Source organism: Haliotis asinina, chromosome 9, assembly GCF_037392515.1.
Source record: "Haliotis asinina isolate JCU_RB_2024 chromosome 9, JCU_Hal_asi_v2, whole genome shotgun sequence".
In the NCBI taxonomy this organism is placed as follows: Eukaryota; Metazoa; Mollusca; class Gastropoda; order Lepetellida; family Haliotidae; genus Haliotis; species Haliotis asinina.
This window is the reverse complement of record NC_090288.1, coordinates 4,239,815-4,261,817: the sequence shown is the minus strand read 5'-3', so window position 1 is coordinate 4,261,817 and position 22,003 is coordinate 4,239,815. Positions and strand designations below refer to the sequence as shown.

Sequence of the window (22,003 nt, the reverse complement as noted above, 5' to 3'; positions counted from 1 at the left end):
CAAACAAGTGATCGATACTATGAACATTGGCGTCAGTGAGCGAATGTCTCAAAAATGTAATTTTCACTCAAACTGGGGCCATTATGTAATGGACTCTTAGTGTTATTATTAGTAGCCCTTGTTGTAGTAGGCGATGTAGGAGTAGTAGTAGCACCAGTGGTCTTGTTGGTAAGTGAGTGAGTGAGTGAGTGAATTTATGGCGGCGGTCTCTACTTAATCGAGCCTAGATCATGAGCATCGATCTAAGCAGTTGGGATATGATGACATGTGTCAACCATGTCAGCGAATCTGTCCAGCCGATCTCGTTAGTCGTTTCTTACAAGCATTGGTTGCGGAGGATCAGTCCTAACCGTCGGATCTACTGTTGCTGGTAATTGCAACAATGTAGTCGTGGTAGTTCTAATAGGAGCACTAATCTAGGAGTAGCCGAAGCGGCAGAAAAATGGCACAGTAGGAATTAGTATTGAGTGAGTGAGTGAGTTTAGTGTTACGTTGCACTCAGCAATATTCCAGCCATATGGCGGCGGTCTGTCAGTAATCAAGTCTGGATCAGACAGTCTAGTGATCAACAGCATGAGCATCGATCTGCTTAAATGAGAACTGATGACACGTGCCAACCAAGTCAGCGAGCCTGACCACCCGATCCCGTTAGTTGCCTCTTAAGTCAAGCAGAGTCACCTTTTATAGCAAGCATGGGTTGCCGAAGACCTATTCTATCCCGGACCTTCACGGGTCGGGAATTAGTATCAAAGTACTGTCGGAAATAGAGAAAAATGTATTTTTTTCTTTTTCGCATTTATATCTAAAATTTATGTAGTTAATACATGAAAGTGGAATATCTGTTACACAAAGTTCGGCGTAACTACAGGCTCAGTGGTAGGGAGATAGAAAACGTAGAAAAAAAGGACTTTACTAAGGAGTACAGATGTGATCAATGCTTCAGAATCTTATTTATAACAGACCATGACTCTATGAAAAATAGTGTGCGATGATACTGTATGACAATGGAGCCTTTTTAAATGCCCACCATAAACTTAAACTCAGCTTCATTGTGTATGCATGCAGTTGAATGCACTGAGATAAACGATAGCTGGCGTAAAAAATAATAATTTTAATACTGAAACTATTAAGGATGTAGCTGCCAAGGAGTCTCACTGTCGCTATGAAAAGAGACAGGTAGGAGAGGTCCCCTCAAACGATGTGTCAGGACGAGGTGTCACAGACAACAGTGGTTGGGGTCAGGATAGAGGGATAGAGATATCAGCTGAGAAAAGATAATCCTTAGGGTAAACGGTAAATGGCATGTCATAACAATTTCGAATAATATCAAGTCCTGTCTATCATTCGGGGGTCATGACACCTAAATATTTGGGACATTTGATACGATGACCGATTTAAGTATTTCTGTGGGCATGACACACTTTTACATCTCTCAACACAAACTTTATAAAAGAAAGATACGTGAGATGTTAATCAATAGATGAGACATATTCAACGCACATGAGAAAGCATAAAATTTCTTTGAGATGAGCCCTTGTGACTGAAGGCAGCATATGCGTTTCATGACAGGTGAGTGGACGGTCCGTCATCATACCTGGCTGAACGACCTAATTGCCATCTATAGTCTGATCTATTGTCAGCAGCTATTCGTATTTTTTTCGGCTTTTACGAGTAAACATGATTTTCTGGACACAACACAACGCATCCCACTGATTACCCAGTTAGGCCGATGTGAGTTATTTCGAGGCATTTGCAACTGTGTAAATTTGATAAATTAGGGATACAGAGTAACAGCCTAAGAACAGTGTTTTCCTACTTCCGACTGTACTTTAGTATCAATAGTTGCAGTACTAGAAGTAGTCACGACGGAAGTCGTAGTTGTAAATTAATTTAAATTAGTAAAGACTTCAGCCCAAAGAACTGTATTCCAGTATCACTTCATCTGTCTGTCAGATCTGTCTTTGGAGGCAGTCTTGGAGGCGTTTGGCGATTACTTCGTCATCTACTGTCTTCGCCATGGCTACGACAAGATGCTGAAGACACTAGGAGGAGACATGAAAAGCTTCATCCAGAACCTTGACTCGCTCCACTCCCTACTGGCTCTCAGCTACAAGAACATAGAGGCGCCATCCTTTAGGTGAGTAGGTACAACTGTGGCTGAGCCACCTGGAGGTTCAAACCCAAACGCGCTTTAACGAATAATAAACAGCAATACATCAACAAGTGATTGGAAGATATCAGTACATGAAAAGCCATAACGAATCACCAAGGCATGTTTTATTCTACACTGTAAATACAGCAGGTCCATTTAAATTGATTTTATGAAAGATGAACTAAGATGATACATATATGATATGTACATTCCTTATATGAGGGTACATAAATTATCTAACAAATCATTCTTTAAAGTTTGACTGTATCTAAATTAAGATCTAAAGGAATGCCCGTAGAAAACTGAGTCAATGTTCTTTCATGTGGACATTCGTGAAAATTTGGACCAGAAGGAATCAAAAGGAACCAAATGTTAAAAATTAAAATGTCAAGTATATAATAAATTAAATGCAACATGAAACATCTATCCATCATGAAATGAAATATATAAAATAGTTCACTCTATCCCACGGTAAAATGTGTCAACAATTTGTATGCTCATATTTAATTCTTTAAAAATAATCGCCTTTCGCTGTCTAGATTTTCAATGGAGGTATTATGCATATAAATGCTCATAAAGAATGGTCTTCCAGGTCAGAAATGTGCTTGCATGGTACATTAGCACGTAGCCTTCCTTTTAGGCAGTCTTCGGTAAATCAATGGGCGATTTACAGCTTTCTACATTAATCTACTCAAAGTGCGTCATGTGATTGTGACAAAGTGTGACTGTGTTCTGAGCCTAATTAGGAGAAATGTACAGAACATCATTTACAATGGTTCCCCTGATTACAAATAGCAACTAACGAACCAAATAGTATCTTTCTTGAAGTATATATTTTCTGTTAATGAAAAACACTACGAAGATATAGGTTAGAATAGATCTTCAGCCATTCTTGCTCTCTGCTTTATGCCACTTGTAACGTTAGGCTTACTTGGTTGACACATGCCATCGTGTCCCAGTTGTGTAAACCGATTTATTACCCACGTGGTACTTCGTAAAGGTGTTTCATAACAAAGTGTTATGACACATATGTGTCATAACACCTTCGAGTGATTTGATTGGCTAATAGGTGATCTTTGACATTACTGGTACTACTTTCATCACTCATTCCATTCATGACTTTCATTCAAGTTTTCACACCTGAGAGCATGTAATTTGTAAAACGAAAACATTTCTATGGAATTAGATAAAATTTATTTCATTTATTGTGCTTACAACCATTATTTTCAAATCTATGATAACTCACGTCTCTGTAATAAAAACGGAATAGAACAATCTATAAAAATACGTAAACAAATACATTTAGTAGGCCTCTCATGAGTGTTAACAAATATGGCGTCGCCCGTAAAAGTTATTGATTTCGTCAAAATTGACGGACAATTGGTTGGAAGAGTTGTGAATGCTATCAAGAGATTGGATACCTTCTGCGTGTATGTTGTCAGGACAACACAGTAACACACAACATCAAAAAGACGAGCGACGCTCTTGTATCTCTATCACTGCCACTGTCAACCGCATCCATTCGCGTCCTCCCGCAAAAAACATATTGTCACTGACATGCCTCCCGCGGTAAAGCACTTCCCAGAATCTGAACACAATAGGCTTGAAATCGTCTTCGTTCGAGGTTGTAGGCTGTGTTTTCAGACCCAATTTTCGGTGGAGTTTTCAACATAAACATCGAATCTCGACAAGTGGGAATTCCAAGTCGCGATGAGAAGGCGTCACTGGCATCCTGCGCAAAGCGTCGCTGAATTATTTACAGTAACTCGTCCTCCGATGAAGAACATTAAGCTCAACTAATTGAGACATACAGTTCCCTGTTATTCACATTCATCTTTGCTGTTGAGTTTGCCGCTCCCAACTAAATGCTCCCCAGAATTTTCTGGGCCGACTAACGTTCAGGCTAGATTTAGGTCACGTAGTCAAGTTCAAAATATTTACACTTCGCAAATGTTTTGATGAATTACATTATTGCTTTTGAAAACAAATCCTCAGCTGAAAAGAATTAAATTTTGATTACGACTTGATTCTGTCTTAATTTGTTTATTCTCTTGTGATTAGGCCACGTATAGGAAATACATTGCCTCTACGCAACGTACGTTTTCCTGGAGTGAAGCGGTTGACATTCCAGTCACCAATATGTTGTATTAATCCGCGTTACATTGTTCCAGATAGGAAAGCAAAACATTGCTTTATTTTAACGATATTTTCACTTTTTAGGACGTGGGTAATAAATAGGATACAAATCTCGTTCCCCTTCTAAAGCTCGTGACAAACCAAAATTATTTCACTCGGGACATAAACTTGATATGAAAGGGGAAGCTCGGTTAATATCCTATAAGTTCATGCTGTTGATCATGGAATTTTCCGATCTAGACTCGATTACTTACAGACTGGCACCATACAATGGATCGACGCTTATCATATTAACTACTGGAATCCACGAGAATCCTGGTTAGAAGTCTAGCATGTCGTATGAGGCGACTAACATCTAACTATCTTCGGATATTCCATACATTTTCACCTCTTCCCCAAATCCTGGAGAGAGAGAGAGAGAGAGAGAGAGAGAGAGAGAGAGAGAGAGAGAGAGAGAGAGAGAGAGAGAGAGAGAGAGAGAGAGAGAGAGAGAGAGAGAGAGAGATTATGTACATGCATATGACGTCATTTCCGTTGAACGTCAGGACGTTTTCCCAGTCCAAGAAGAAGCCGGTTGCTGATTAGGGAGGATTAATCTCCACGTAAAGCTCAGGACCTTTCAGCCTGACCTCGTTATATGTATATGTACTCAGTAATTTATATGTAATAATATTATTGATTTCAGATGTGAGTCTCATACCGACGGATGTCTAATGCTGCATTATTATACAACACGACCTGGACTCTACCCCATTGTTATAGGTAAGTGGCCTCCACGGAGGATTTATTAAGTATTTAATAAATACTGGAAACAATAAAGCTGATGTATCAGTGCCTCAGTCTTAATCAATCAATGTTTGGATAAAATGGTGGCATCAGCTCGGCTAGGGGATAATGTAAGTACAGATACAGTGTAAGTATCCATTGTGTACCGTGATGTATCAGTCCAGTGGCTGAAGAGGCGCTAGGGTTGGGGGTGGGAATGGGCGAGAGTGGTTGTGAAGCAATTAAAGCAACCTCTTGTCACTGAGAATAAATTGATACTGATAAGTCTGATGGTGAAAACGCAAGAATGAAAAAAGAAAGGAAACAACACAAAGTATTATGTCTCGTTTTGAAGTTGGTGTGAGGAACAATGAGGAGAGTTCTACTGAGATACAATTCTAAAACTGATTATGAGCGTCATATCGGTATAGTTATCGTAGGCTTGATAACAGTGTAAGTAGCTACACCGAAACGCCGCTCGTATTAATACTAAAGAAGTTGTTTATCCATAGAACTCTCGTCGTTGTTAATTAGTCTCTAACCAGAATTCACGTCGTTATTGCAAATGTTAGACTGGGCGCGGTGGGCGAGCTGGCTACAGAGCCAGGCTAGTGATCCAGCGAGGTTGAGGTGTAGGTGTGAAAACCTTGCGGGGACAGAAACGTGGACAAAGTCCTGTGACCAGTCCACCCAGCTGTGGACTTAAAGTTAAATACTCTTCAGGGAGTTGAAATTGATAACACGATGCGACAAATGATCTAGGGAAACAAATACCAACGCACTAGTTGTATAGATATGTGCTTTATTATATTCTGTTATGATAATGAATAAGATTCATGGTTATGTAAACTGACATTGACTTACATGTATATAGACATCATACTCAGCTCTCTTGTCTCCTAGGAACGCAGACTTAGCATTCGTTTGAAAATACTGATTATCAAGATCACAATACGTTTGTGTATTTGTTTATCTGCTTCCCAAGAATGTCATGAATAGTTCTCGAACTATTTAGACTGGTTACCATCGTTACAGCGGACAGTGCAACCATCAACCCTTCTTTGATTTCCAACCGATTGCCTTATTTAGGGTTCAATCAAGCTTATCAGTCTGACTTACTTTATAAATAAAGATCGATTTTCAAATAATGACCCTTTATTGTCTTCAGAATGGAACAATAAAGGTAACGCATAGCAATGTCTACTTAAATAGAGATAAAGGAGATATAAACTTAACATTATTGACGAACCTGCTTTTGCGAAACTCAATCATGCTTATTTGGGAGTTCCTGGACAAGTTCCTGGACATATGGCGGCTGTCTGTAAATAATCGTGTCTGGATCAGACAATCCAGTGGTGCATGAGCATTGATCAAGGCTGTCAGGGTACGATGGCATGTGTCAACCAAGTCAGCGAGTAGGACTACCCGATCCCGTCAGTCGCGTCTTACCACAAGCATTGCTGAAGATCAATTCTAACCCAGTTATTCGTCTGTTGCATTGATGACACCGGTATACAGTTCTGGAAAATCTGTGATGGATTGTGAACGAGTGATTCTATAACTCATCAGATATTTTGGGCCTGTGAATATGTCACTGATAATATTAACCATTTGTTTGACCGTCCCAGAGTCAATTACATATAGACGGCAGTTATACAGTCGAAACTTACAGTGTTAAAAGTGAGTATAGCTGTACGCCACTTACAACAAAATTCCAGCAACATCTGGGCGGGGAACATCAGATATGGGAATAACACATTGTACCCATGTGGAGAATCGAACCCGGTCCTTCGGTATGACGGTTTAACCGCTAGGCCATCCCCCCGCCCCTATACTGTTAAGAACATTAAAACAATGCCACGCATGGAACACATATGATAAGACGCATGATCGGAAGCCATAGACAATGTCTCTACCTTCCAGTTGTCAACATGCGCTGGAAATCCTCCAAGTTACGATCACGAGGGCCAAAGGTTGACTGTTATTGTACAGTTCTGAAAGTGTATGGCTGCTGTTTGATTCTATTTGGGATTCAGCTATTAACTCGTGTCTCACAACATTCTGCATGTTGTTCAGCCATTTTTCACTTGCTGAATTTGTTTGACACAATTTGTTTGACACTTTAGCTCTACATGCGACCAGTGCATACAGTTGAACATGATATAACCCTTGGAAGGTTTGTCCGGTTTAGTCAGATTTCCTTGGAATGCATCCAGATTTGACCTTTGTCGGACTAAAAGTTTTGTCGGCTTCGGATTAGTGCCGTGTGTTCAGTTTAGTCAGGTCCTTGGAACGTATCCAGAATTGACCTTTGTGGGAACAACGTTTTGTCCGTTTTCAACAGATGTTCGGATTAGTGAGGTTTGTCCTATTTAGTTGGAGGTAATTTGAATGTATCCAGACATGACCTTTGTTGGAATGAAAGTTTAGTCCGCTTGTGACAGGGATTCGGATTAGCGGGGGTCAGTACAACAACAGAAATGCAGAAACAAGAAACAATGATACTCAAAGATTCAAAGACATTGTGTATGCTGTAGTTTACTTTTTAGTAGATTAGACAGAATTCGCTTTGAGCAGATTTCGAGGTATTGCTAGGTGAGTGATTAATATCAAGTGCGGTTAGATTAGGACATACTGGACAATGTTACATATGAAAAAGAGCGATGACAAACGAAGTACGGCAGTACAACCACTCGATATTGGTGTCTGGCAGCATAATGTTGACTGAGTGAGTATGGTTTTACGCCGCCTGTCGCAATATTCCAGCAATATCACGGCAGGGACACTAGAAATGGACTTCACTCATTGTACACATTAGGGGAATTGAACTCAGGTTTTCGGCGTGACTGGCGAACTCCTCAAACACTAGGCTACCCCACCGTCCCAGTATTATGTTGAAAAATACTGACAGTGTAATTGTATTGCATTATTTCTATCAGGGTTCAGTAGATGGCCAAGGTGAACGTAACTGTTACAATATTTATTTGGGATCAAGAGTTGTAAGGAAGCGTCTAGAACATTGATTAGTCCAACTTAGTAAAGAAATATTTTGAAAGATATGATATATACTGCAATTAAATCATGTTAGACTACATTGATCTATAATGATTTATTATTAACCGTTTGACAATTCTTTGTTGTTTCTTGATTTAATTGGGATAGTTTTAGCGAACAGAATGCAAAACAAACAAAATGCACACCAACCTTCGGTGTAGCTGAAAATTGTGAATACTGATATTTTTTTATACTTAAGGAGTGAACCAGTCGGGTTAACTCCGCAATATTACAGGAAACTGGCTGCAGGGGACACCAGAAATATGCTTCACACAAGTTGTCGCTGCTGACTAATACTTTGAATATTTCAGAATTCCTTCGCGTTTAAAATTCTAAGTTGATTATTAGTTCAATGTAGAACACAACCTACAACAGTATGGCAGTGCCGTGTTATGCTACTTTGATGACAGATGGGTCACATGAAGCGCTGCACACTAGTTACCATGCTTAAATATCATCAAATTAGTGGATAAATAATTAGAGAGAGTAGACATACATAGGTTTCGGTGGGACGGTATTTTAACCTTGACTTATAGGTGTTGCAGTAACAAACATTCATTGTGATCACTGTACTATGGACGGTGGAGTAGTCTGTAGTTCGATCGTTACGCCGAAGTCCCGGGTCTGATTTTCCAACATGTGTACAACCATTTCTGTGTAGCCAATTTCTGGTGTCCCCGTCCGTGATATTGCTGGAATATTGTTAAAAGAGGCGTAAAATTGCACACACACACACACACACACACACCCACCCGTTATGGGTTAATGTTCTGTGCATGTAAGGACAAAAACACTTTTTAAAATACCTTCCGAAAATATTTGTGTAATGGTGATATATAAAGTGATCAATTCAAGCTAAAACATGGCGAATATTAATTGTAATAATGAAAATTACTCTCCAATGGATGTCTACATTTTACAAATATTTACATATCATCCTCTAATTACAAGAAAAAGAAAAGGAATGTCATCAGTGTTAAATAGTGTTGTGGCCAATCTCAGTTTAAGATATGGTAATTATCGAACATGGATAAATATTCAGAGAAGAATGAAAAAGTGTAAAAACGTTAAGCACGTTCAACAGCATAACTGAAAATCTTTACATAATATTTAGCAGAACAGGATGATCGTGGGAGTATTCGAATGATCTAACTTGGTTTCAAAGAAAATACACCCGTAAAGATTCTGGTTAGAGCTGGCCATCATTAACCCATACTCAACTGGATCAGGTGGTAGACTCGCTGACTTGATTGACACAAGTCGTATTCCAACTGCGATGCTAGCTAGATACTCATACTGTTGATCACTGGATTTTCTGGTCCAGACTTGATAACTCACTGACATATATAGCTGCAATATTGCTGGATGCAGTGTTAAACAATCAAAATAAAAAAATACCAATAAAAAGTGTGACTAGCCTTGAACATGACATGGATGTCCGTACTTAGATTGTTCAGAAGGAAGGTTGATTCAGAGATCGTGCATGCATGTACTTACGTGGGACTTGTAAGAAGTTTGACAACCTGACAATCTCAACATTGACATTTGCTTAATGTGTTCCATTAATGTAGATACAATATCGTAGTTAGGCGTAATTTTTCTTCATTAATAGCGTCATGCGGCCTGAAACTTTGACAGTCTCAGCTGAATTTATCAAATTATTGTAATGTGGCAATTTTCAAATCCCGAATGTTTGCTACGATTATGTTTCCATGACTATTCACGACGTCCAATGTATGCAACGATCAGGTGAATGGATCTCAAATTAACTTCACTTCAGTGTTCGTGATTTGCCGTTTTCTATAACGAATGTAGGATTACTGACAACATAACTGGAAGATGAACAGAGTTTTGATAATCCCCAGATACTCGTGATTACTGAAGAATTCAACTCTCGGAGTAAATATCATATGTATAACGCGTGAATGTTGATCTTTTTGAAACTGTTTGAGGGTAATCAAGACTGGGTATGTTTTTCTGCTGACGTTTAATTTGAAATGACTCGCTTGCATCCCAAAGACACTGTCGTCGGACTTACCATTATTCTCGGTGCCCTTAGTATGATACCTCCTGATCTCATGGGGCAGATAAGGAGAGTGCCAGGGTTCTCCACCGGGAGCACAGCTCTTCTGACAATCTGCGTAATGCAGAAGGCAGCAGTGTTGGGACTCTACATATTCTCATTACGTTCTTGGTGGGTTCGACTTGGCAGCGTTTCCTGGGAGAAGTCCTTTTCGCTATCTTGCAAATTGGCTGCGTGTAGAGGGGGCAAGGGCCCTGAACTGATGATGAGCCTTACCAGCCTGACTGTGCCAGGATCACCCAAACCCTCTCTGCAGCATTTCTATCTTAATCTGTAAAAGTGATAATAAGAGAATAGTGGTCATGTGGTTTCAGAGCATAGACAACGGAAAAATATATGGATGTTACAACCAGGCCTCAGTAGGTCTAAACTGCACCACAGTTAGCCTATGCGTATGTTTCGACGATACGTGACGTGTTATAAGTTTGTTCATAATATCACTACTGGTTGTAACACAATTTCATGTATGCCCAATGTCTGTGTGACCTCTCACCGCTCGTTATATCTCGCGTGAGCACTGTCGTCCAAAACGTAACACTGTAATTTCCGAAAACCTCAAAGTTCAGTCTGACGGTACGTGGCGTATTTTGAGTTTGTTTAGTCTCACTACAGGTTGAAAAGAAATGACATATACTCTTAAAAACCGTAGGGAGACATCATTTTTTTCATTTACGGATAAATACATTAGGGGATTTATTGGAGTCAGTCAATGTTGATATGATAATATTGAATGTTTTGAGAGTGCATCACCATTTGCACTTCCTTACAACCATAGTTATTTGGAATGTAGTCGCTTTTGAAAGATGATTGGTGTGTGGCATGTAGTTTGCATGTGTACGACTTTCATTTTAAAACAAACGGCTAGAAACAAACTCTAACAAATGTGTGATGCAAGATGAGTGTCTGAATTAATGTTCTAAGTGATTTCTCGACCTTCTTAAAAACCGTCAAAATCAAGAATGGGAGACCATGCACGTGTATGAGGCTACTGGGTTGTGCACCTGCATATCATGCGTTGTGTTTAGGGGTGGTAATAGAGAGAAATTGTGGTGCGTTCATAATATGTCTGTCCTTGAAACGTTTGTCAAAGTTTACACTTCCTGTCCAGATTAAAAATACAGGGTCCTCTACTTTTTGTGAAGAGTATATATACCCCAGCCGCATCCAAGGGGTTATTACACATCTCGACCAATGAACAGTGATGTTACTGGAATCATCCCATCACTGTTAGTATAACACAATATGACCTGACACAATCTTTCAGGAAATGTCAGTTTTGTTGAGAATTCAGATAACCTGATCAGGCGTGATTTGCTGCATTCACACGGACCTTAATGTTGTTGAAAAAACGTCAATCTCGAGTCCGGATCACGATGAGGTCAATTTGGGAAGCAGATGGTGGTTCTATGATTGTGAGGCCTCGGAGCATCTTCGAGATGTCTGCTGGAGTAATCGAGTTTGTGCTCACTGCGCAATTGGAACTGTCATGTATGGAGGGGTATTAGTGCCACATTCTTGAACGTTATCCTCTTCGTTGACAAGTTTTGTATGTGTGTAGACGAAAGTATCCACATCTGTGAATAGACCTACGTATCTTCCATCTAGTTAGGTGTACGATGTAAAGTATTCTGTACTTACTAAGTGTCTTCTACGTGATGAACGTGCATCTTTCGTAGTTGAAAGTGTCTACGTAAATGTACGATGACACTGCCGATGTAGAGTGAGTGAGTAAGTTTAGTTTTACGCCGTACTCTGCAATATTCCAACTAAATGGCGGCGGACCGTAAATAATCGAGTCTGGGCCAGATAATCCAGCGATAAACACCATGAACATAGTTCTACGTCATTAGGATGTCACGCAACCAGTTCAGCGAGTCTGACCACGCGATCAAGGTAGTAGCAACTTACGACAAGTTACTCAAGATCAATTCTAATCCGGATCTTTCGGTCTATCAGCTAGCTTAGGTGTATCAGATTTTGTGTGGATGAGAGATGCCTATTCCTAGGGACAAAGCATATCGCTACCTCTAAAATAGAATCGTTTGCCATGAACTCCTTTTCTAATTAATCGGCAGAAATACCGGACATCACTGACCGGTGAATCGCCCTGCAACAACTGTTCGTGATCCTTAATCTCTTCTGTCTCACCACTTAATTAAATGACAATGATATCGCGAAACAATTACCACATATCATCATCTTACTTCCAACACACAAAGTTACCATGAAAATAACAACAAAAAATAATAAAAATAATGAATTTGTTGCAATTTTCTAATGTTTTAAGAAATCAACATTAGCATATATGCATACGTAAATACCATCCACGTATATGTAAGTATGTTCCATGATACAGTAACATATCTGTAAATTAAAGGTAAGAATCTCTACGCAAATGAAATTGTCGTTCACTCAGATATAAATATACCATTGGAATGTCGCGCTAATATGCTTCAACAGTTAGATATCGCCAGGCCATATAATGTCATGTAGAACATGAAGACATTTAAAGTAAACTTGAATGTCTATATTACGACATGTCTCTTCAGCAAATGGTATCTCTTTGTAAATATTGTAATCTCCTTTTGGTGGCGTCAAGCTGATGTATGACGTCAACAATGGAATATTACTGGACGATAGTACAGCAAGGAAATACGTAAAATCCTTTCTGAACCAAACTCACATTACAAGCAAACTATTGTTTTCTTTTTGAAAAATATATGCTCTATATGTGATGAAATATTTACAAAGTTAAATTATATATTTTTATTTATTTAATTCTGAATATTTCAAGTGATTTCATTGGACAACATCAGAGTGATAGGATGAAAACAACTAGGATATTTGCTTTATGTCAGTGAGTGGGTTTGGTTAAATTTATTACGTTTCCAGTATCACAGCGAATCAGCGTTAAGTGGAAAGAAAACTTTTCGCAGACTTAACTCTGTGAAACTCATCATCACGGATATTTTGCTGACAAGAATCATAATGAGGTCAAATCAGTGATTTGAACCCTTCAGTTTAGTGTTCGAGCAGACAAGAGACGCCTCTCTGTACAACTAATTGCGACGGCTTTCCAGACTAGACCACTGTGCCGCCAGGTGATTAAGCGTTGCTCGTCCCTACAGTTTTTTTTATACCTAGGTTAATGGTTTTTTGGTACGAAAGAAGGTTGTGCAAAGGTAGATAAAATCTGAGCGGTTTGTCTTGAAGCAATGAAGGATACGGAACGAGGTTACGATGAATTGAGTTATGTGCAATGAGCTGCCGTAGAGTTAATTATCTGCCTCATCAAATAACCCACTTATTGACGTATCGAAATTGGCATCATCACTGAAGATCTTTGTCGCCACTGTAATGTAGGCCACGAATTGAATACCCTAGCTACATGTATAATAGTGTCTCTGAATAGCCAGGCAGTGGATGGTTTCTGTTAAATTTCAGCGAAATTCACTGATCCCACTCACGAAATCTTTGTCGTAATTAGGAGTTCAATGAATAACAAGGAATTAAAACTTAAAACAGAGTCATTTTTACAGTTTCTCAAGTGACCTGGAGTTCAAAGCACAAGTCTTTATGTTAGTAACATTCATTTAGTTACTGGGAGATTTAATATTTAGCATCATGTCATCATATTTCAGGCAAATAGCAACCCACGCTCGTTTATGTCACTGAGTTGGATTGGTATCTCTGATCAGGTGTGTGTGTGTGTGTGTGTGTGTGTGTGTGTGTGTGTGTGTGTGTGTGTGTGTGTGTGTGTGTGTGTGTGTGTGTGTGTGTGTGTGTGTGTGTGTGTGTGTAAAAACGTTGTGCTGCGACGTCAGTATTAACCAAAATGTTCTGTCAAAATAAAAGTCATTTTATCTCTTAACTCAAATCGTTTGCGATTGATACTGAATATTTAAGGTCCTTACGTTTCATTTGAAACCGGCGTGTTGTGACTGAAGTTTCAAATGTCCGCATTTGAAACCGGCGTGTTGTGTCTAACGTTTCAAATATTCACTTTTGAAATCTGCCTGCTGTGTCCAAAGATCCAAATAACCGTATATTGAATGCTGCCATATTATTGTGAAAAGATCAAAATGCTTTTTCCCTTAATTTAAGGGTCCATGGTAGTCTTCCGCTTGATTGTGGTGACTGGTTAGTCGTAGGTTGCGACTGAAACAAAATCAGGATTTGTCTTCACTCTGGTATGAAATGTAAGACAGTAAGTGTTTGTGAAGAACAGGTTCTGTCGCCAAAGAATAATTGCAAGTAGTTTTTGTAAATATAAGTACAATGCTGTCATTGTGTTATATGTATCCTTGACACTGAAGTGCAAAATCTCGCCATTCCATATGATTGTCAAAACAAGAAAATACTCTGCGCAGAATGGTATCAACTCACATTTGAATGAACTGAAGAAATCTGAATTCAACCCCACTGAACAACGCTTTTTTTAACATAAGGTCGCGGCACATACGTCACTTCTGCTCAGAATGCAATATTTTCACCGTCAAAAGCTAAATCTCAAAGCACCGGAGCGTGGGTTAATCGATGCTGAAGCTCCTTAGCTTGGAAACCTAACGTAACATTAAAACGACGTAACTGTATGGCCTCTTGTTAACAAAACAGTGTTCAATGACTTGACTATCGCAGGCTATTTCTCCCGCCTGTCGTGGCATCAATGCAGTGTTTCTTTTGCATTTTACAAGATTGCCGCTACGGCGTTTAATTATGTCGCTACATGTGACAGAGATGCTGTTTTGTTTATAAATCTGCCCATGGCTTGTCGTTTGAACTTAAACAGAAACTGGCTTGAAGAACTCATAATGACATGTTGTGATGAACGCAAGGGCTCATCTTTGAAATTAGCTTCCAGAATCAGAGGGAGTTACAGAATTCTTACGAAACTACCTGCTACGTTGCTCACGATGACCGTTATGCTCATGAATTTAGTTAACGTTGTCACTGGCATTTAACCGCGCAAGGCATGCGTTAATCATAAAGACCTGTGACGATCCGGGTTAGGACTGGTCAGCCACTACAGCCAAAAGGTCACTAACGGGATCGGATGGTCAGGCTCGTTAAATTGTCATCGGATAGAAAATTGCGTAGACTGGTGCTCGTGCTTGTGGTCACTGGGTTGTCATGTCCAGACTCTTAACATTAATAGACGCCGCCATATCACTCGTACACTTCAGAATGCGGAGTTAAACAACAACCTACCAACATACACTCATTAACCTGGTAAACATTTTGGTGTGGTATGCTTATCGTAAGAGGCGACCATCGGGACACATGGTATCGTAGCCTAAGAATGATTCTCATGACGTTGATCACTAGTCTGGTTTGGACTCGATTATATAAAGTGCGGCGTAAAAATAAACTCACTCACACATTCACTGTTTTATAACCGTTCTATGAATTTCCTTCACGACGCTAGTAGATGTAAAACTGTGGTTATATTAATCAATCTTCGCATCACTGTTTGGACAGTAATTTAATACAATCCAAATCTAGACTTTTTCAATCGTATAATGATCTTAAATGTTATGATTAACAAAATTGGAACGAAAACGTCCAGTATTTTAATCGTAACATATAAAAACAATATACGATTGTAAATATCTAGATTTTGAATTCTTACGATTATTTTCAAACAGTGACTCGAAACCCAGTGTTCGGATCACTTTGTTGAACCTCAGCAGACTTTGATGTGAACGAGGAACGAGTATTTGGTTCTACATGTGATTCTGATTTTACCTCTGTGTTGATGAGTAAAATATGTTATGAGCATAAATATTTAAAGAGGCGTGAGTGCACTCAGTTACCGTGACGTTGGCACAAGAGGGACGCTTTGAACATGCTTCAGAGACATTACATAATTATAAACACTACTATATACAGAAACGCGAAGTCAAATAAACTTTATTTGTGAAATTTGTGAATTTGCTTGAATATGTACAAGAAATACATGTGGAACATAATTATTATGACTGTTACTTCATCATACTTTAATACCTAACACACCATTAAAGTAATAAAAATGTTTAATACATCTTCCTTAATTGCTCCCTGCAATCTTATGGAATTATGAATGTACAATGCAAACAGGAAAGTTACGTTTCCTTATCCTGCCACGAAAAAAAAGAATGTCTGTAAAATATATTTTATGCTTAGTGCATGATTCACTTGGTAAATACTCAAACATCAGGTTGTAATGTGAACTGTCTGGTGTACGATTGTTTGTTGCCAACATCAAGTCTTGATGAAATCCAAAGCGACATCTTACGTACACCAGTGAAGTTTAAATGTCCCCACCAGGGTACACAGAAGCACGTGAAAATACCAAGGAAGGTGAACGTAAGAATCCGTCATCACATTTATGCATTGGGGTAGCCTCGTGGTCAAAACGTTGTTTCCTCGTAGCGAAAGTCCAGACTAGCTCGAAACGTTCGTAGCCCTACGAAGTCCTTAAGCCCATTCTTAACACATTGATTACGATCAAAGTTAAGAATTCTTAGGGCTACGAACGTTTCGACAATAAGGGTCCAGGTTCTGTTCCACATATGGGTACCGTATGATAAGCCCATTTCTGGTAATGACATCACACTATTTATTATGTCACAGGGTCCGTTCGAGCCGTTGGTCGAGACATCTTTAAGCAAAAGGTTGACATAACAGTTCAGGAGCAGTCAAGGGAGGTAATCGATGGTGGGAAGACCCAAGAGCACACAGTCTTCAAGGTCATCTTGCACAAAGGGCTGGACAATGAACGCGGGAGTCCAGAAGGTCAAGAGGAACGCTTGTCCCCCGAAAACGAGGCAGCTGTTGTGCCTACAAACATTTCAGCTTTTCACCTCAATGCTGTTCAGTTCTGTTCCGCATTCCCATATCATATTATATTCGATGAAAGTTTGAAAATACGACAGTGTGGAGTGATGATCCACAAACTGTGTCCTGTTCCTATTCGAGAAGGTATGGCGGTTACATCATTATTTCGGATTATCCACCCCAAAATGAATCTGTCCATAGCAAACATTCAGAAGTTTATCAATGCAGTGTTTCTTCTGACTGTGTCCCCGGAGGAATCTGAGAATCAAAGTGACAGCAAAGCTTTGGTCCTGAAAGGTAAGCAATAACATGCCTACCCAAACTAATACATATCTATTAGTGAACAGGTGTCTGATTTCTTATAACATGTGATTAGGCTAGCTAAACATTAGACGCATTGGTCTTAAGCATCAAATGAAAACAATATCGCTAGATGGAGTTCCTGTACACAAACATACCGTCAACGGGGTAATGTGTTACAATAATTATCCCCACAAAAGTTATCAGAGACCTTTAGTAACAGAGACGCTGATCTGTAGCCGGATACGGTAGAAATTTGTACAGGTGTTTTCTTTTATCTGTTGACCATGTGAAGTAGGATGACAGTGGGACTCAATACTGAAACCAGTTTATTGGTGCCAACAAAATATTATTACATAGTCAGAGGTGATTGTTTAGAATATTCCTCCACAGTACATCCATACTTACATAATTCCTAGTCTGTCGGACACTGACGTGTAATACAAAGTACATTTACACTGGAATTAATCATTTAGTTTGTTCAAAAGAATTTTGAAAGAAAATCTTCCAAAGAAAGCAATTCCCTCCAAGTAGTTTCAAATAGTCAGCAATGTTACCGCAACCATGAACAATGAGATCATACATAGTAAAGTACTAATTATTGTAGTCGTTTACGTAGAGATTTCTGGGATTTTTTTTATTGCCATCGGGGTTCTTCAGAGGGATCATACAGGATGGAAGTCGCTGTGGCTGAGTGGGCTAGGCGGCTGACTTTGTGTGCTGGCGATAAGGTGCCTGACTCTGAGGGTGCGGGTTCGAATCCCGGATGGGACTCAACCAAAAAGTACTAGAATTTGTACTTTGCTAAGAAAGTGAAATCCCAAATATGACATATGTTGCATTTGACCACTTTTTAAATGGCATCGTGTAATCATGATCATACATGACTTAAAGAAATAAATACATGTGACCCAAAGCAAATTACTAGCATTCTCTCGTTGAGGTGTCACTCAGACTATCGGAGTCTATAAAGCTTGTACATAGTAGTGTATGCTGCAGGACAGATGATGTGGTTGGATGCGTCACGTCACATGATCTTTATCGGGTCTCCTCGCCTCACAAGTCTCAACGAACTCATGGAGATGAATGTATACCTAGCTGACATCCCTCTGTATGACGTCACGCGCGAGCTTGTGCTGCTCAACCAACAGAGGATAGCAGAGATAGATATAGCGTGAGTCTAAAATGTCATTTTGTTTGTTGCACACAGTAGTAAAACCTATTTCTCTCACTTTCTGTTACATTCCACTTTTGGACAAGCAAGCACAGTCGTGCCGCCATCTTTTAGTCCCCACAAGATTGCATAACATATTCTGTCTCCACATATATGTCAGTAACAGTGTAAACACATTCCCCTGAAATGTTCTCCTTGATAAAGCGAGAAGGATATATAATGGTGTGAAGATATGGCAATGCTCCAGTTGCTTGGTAGTTTTCCTTTGTATATGGAATGCAAACCTGGCTCATGACTCATGTGTATTGCATCTCCACAGGAAGAAGTTGGACGAAACGACAGCAGCGTTGAAGCGGACGTCGCAGGCGTTGGAGATAGAGAAACAGAAGACGGACGTGCTGCTATATCAGATGCTGCCCCAGAAGGTGGCGCATCAGCTGAAGAACGGCAGACAGGTGGAAGCAGGTGAGATAGTGGTGAAGACAAAATTCATCACTGAATATATTTGTTTGAACACGGGACTTCATGGTTGAGATTAAGAGTGGTAATGCTGACTTTACACTCAGTGTCAGTGAATGTGCTTTCAAGAATCGTCTGCAATGCGTAAGTTATATCATGTTTAAGACAACGGCTTTAATCATTAGTAGCCCTCCTGTACCTAATCTGTAGGTCAGGTTGTTTCTGAATGCTTCGTGATTGGTGATTCGTGGTATTGATACCTATCTTATTCCGCTTAAGTCTTCAGCAACCCCTGGTTGTCGTACCAGGCAACTTTCGGGATCGAGTGGCCAGTCTAGATGACTTTGTTGATCCATGTCCTCGTATCTCAGTCGTATAGGTTGGAGCTCATTTTGTCAACCACAGGATTATATACCAGGCTCGAATATTCACAGACGCCGTCACATAGCTGCAGTATCGGGTTTAACATACAAGAAAAAATATTTTATGTACAAGGCTGGAATGTTGGGTAATAAACAGTTTGTGAATGAACATAGGCGAATATAAATAGGCTCCATCAATCACAGCAATGTCGGTCGATACGTGTGGTCCCCCCTCACAAAATTAGTCCATTAATGCTTTCCATTGGATGGATGTATTGCAGCATGATGTTAGCACAGAGACATGCATAGCGTATTGAATTTCACATCGAATCGTCGAAGTGGATTAAAGATAAGAACCTTGTAGAGTCAGCTAGTTTGGCGTCCATTCATCGGCATGTATACATCACCACAATCTCATTTGGTCCTTGCTTCTTGTAATTATCAGCGCTTGAAGACCCATGTGTTAGATTACTTTCACCTGCTTTGAAAACTGGAAAGTATTTAAAATAATGAGTTTAAAAAGGCCACGGTTAACGTTTGACGTTTTCTGGAGAGCCACGTCCAGCCAGACCTATTATCCACAACGGTAGGATCGATCACATTCACGCATGTGGTAAAAGTATGGAAGGTGTTTTACACAGACTAATGACGCTGGTTATCTCGGCCAGTAGGATGCAATAAGCTGTCATTCTTTCAAGTGGACCATTTTCCGTCGTCGTTGAAGGTATCTAGCTGAGTTCAAAGACATCCTGTGAAAGACTAAAGCTGCCGTTTAGAAAACAGAATATCTTCCAATCATTTAAGTATGAAATAGACTAATTTTGTAACTGACGTTCGTGCAACGTCAAATATATGAAGCGTTATTACATTATGAGGCAGCGTCTTTCAACACACGGAAGTTGTCCATCTTAATTACAGACGCCATTGACGAAGTGTTATTGAACAGTGTTCAATTAATCGACCCTGCCATGGAATCGTTTCTCTTTCTTTCAGTTCTGGTGAGGTTATGACAAATCATGTCTCAGATGCTGCCTGAAGTCATGTTTCTTATGTTTCTTAGATACGTTGATGAAGCCTCATGGTTAAGCGTTCGCTCGTCGAAGACCCGGATTCGATCCCTCACATGGGTACAATGTGTGAAGCCCAATTCTGGTGTCCCCAGTCGTGACATTGCTGGAACATTGCTATAAACGGCGTACAACTTAACTCAATTATTTATCACAAATGTACACGATATCATAGTCGTGTGTGGTTGAAATCACGTTCATTGTGAGACTTCATATTTTATTGTTAATGTATGCGACCTCGTGTACATACAAATGTCGTATTCATTGGAACTATCTTGCTTTGTTACTCTATTTGCTTTCTGTTGCGATTAAACTTGAAATGATCTAAATGAAGCAGATGAAACCGTTCATATCGTTACTTATTTTACCTAGAAAATATCTTCCATTTAATAATTAACTATATTTGTGTTTTGTCTACATGTATGGATTGAGACGGCATGCTCAACACGTGCATGCTGACAAGCGAATATTGGTTTCAGTTTTCTTCGCTGAGACTAATGAATCGGTGAACTGACATTGGCACTGATATCCATCAACCATGTATAGATGTCTTTAAAACTGCCTAAAGACACATTGTGGGCAACCGAATGTTATAATACCTCGTTTGAAAGTTGCTAATGTTTCGCCATGCAAGACATAATCAAGTTCCACGTGCGCAAAAATCATCCATCATGCGAATCTCACATGTCACCTTTCTGTCTTTTTAACTTTTGGGTTACGCTGTTACTCAGTGCCATTATATTGACATTATCTTTATACGTTTCCTCCATGTAATGCATTTGCGTTTCTTTTGGGTTGAGTATATGTACGTATACCTTTGTGTAGTGTAATACTAAAAAACACTCACAGCAACACAGACATAAAAGGTGGATCGTTACCTTTGACTTTAAGATATCAACCATATTGAATTGTTTTGAGCTGAAAGAATATTCTCAGGCTAAAGATGAAAGAGTTAAGCATGTATGGATTACCAGTGTCAAACGTATATCACCTTGTAGAAGGTAATGAGAGTGATGGCCAACGGGCGATTCAGGAAATTAAGTCCATGTTTTTCTTCAGAAGTCTGGTTCATAACACTGCTTTTGATTCCATAATATCGCCTGCCAATACCACAAAACGCCCGACGTCTACGGACACAAACGTTTTAGACGATGAAGTCTTAGCTTTGATACTGGCTTTATCCGGAGTATCATGTGGTAAAATTATCTTTATGCATTACTTGGCAACAGTTAATATGAAGAGAAACATTTTTTCACAGACAACGTCTTTAATTGTAAATGATTGGTCGTTTCGGTGTATACCCTAACACCATATAAGTTGAATTGTATGTATTTCTCTTGTGCATAATGTTGTGTGTCATTTACTTGATAACGATGACCCAGATAATAAATGCCACGTGAAGAAGTGGAGTTTATTATGTCTGGGAAAACATATGGATCGGCGGATACTTTCCTTTGTGTTGAGATTATGGTTTTGTGAGCGCAGCTGATTGATGCGGAAATATAGATAATATGTCCTTTTCTACATGTCTAGACTCCCTTTTTCTAAATAATTAACATGGCACTCAAGCTTATAATATGTCATTCGTATTTTAAGTTATTCCCTATCTGCAAAACAGTCTACAATTGTGATGGG

General features: G+C 39.5%; 1 protein-coding gene across 1 annotated transcript in view; it reads left to right on the top strand.

Moving 5' to 3' along the window:
* LOC137296507 (guanylate cyclase soluble subunit beta-2-like) overlaps positions 1-22,003 on the top strand; it is a 37,656-nt gene that overhangs the window by 8,339 nt on the left and 7,314 nt on the right. Inside the window, exons 4-8 of the mRNA XM_067828310.1 lie at positions 1,954-2,137; positions 4,974-5,050; positions 16,803-17,303; positions 18,306-18,480; positions 18,800-18,945. Coding sequence (XP_067684411.1) covers positions 1,954-2,137; positions 4,974-5,050; positions 16,803-17,303; positions 18,306-18,480; positions 18,800-18,945 — 1,083 coding nt within the window. The remainder of the gene's footprint in view (positions 1-1,953; positions 2,138-4,973; positions 5,051-16,802; positions 17,304-18,305; positions 18,481-18,799; positions 18,946-22,003) is intronic.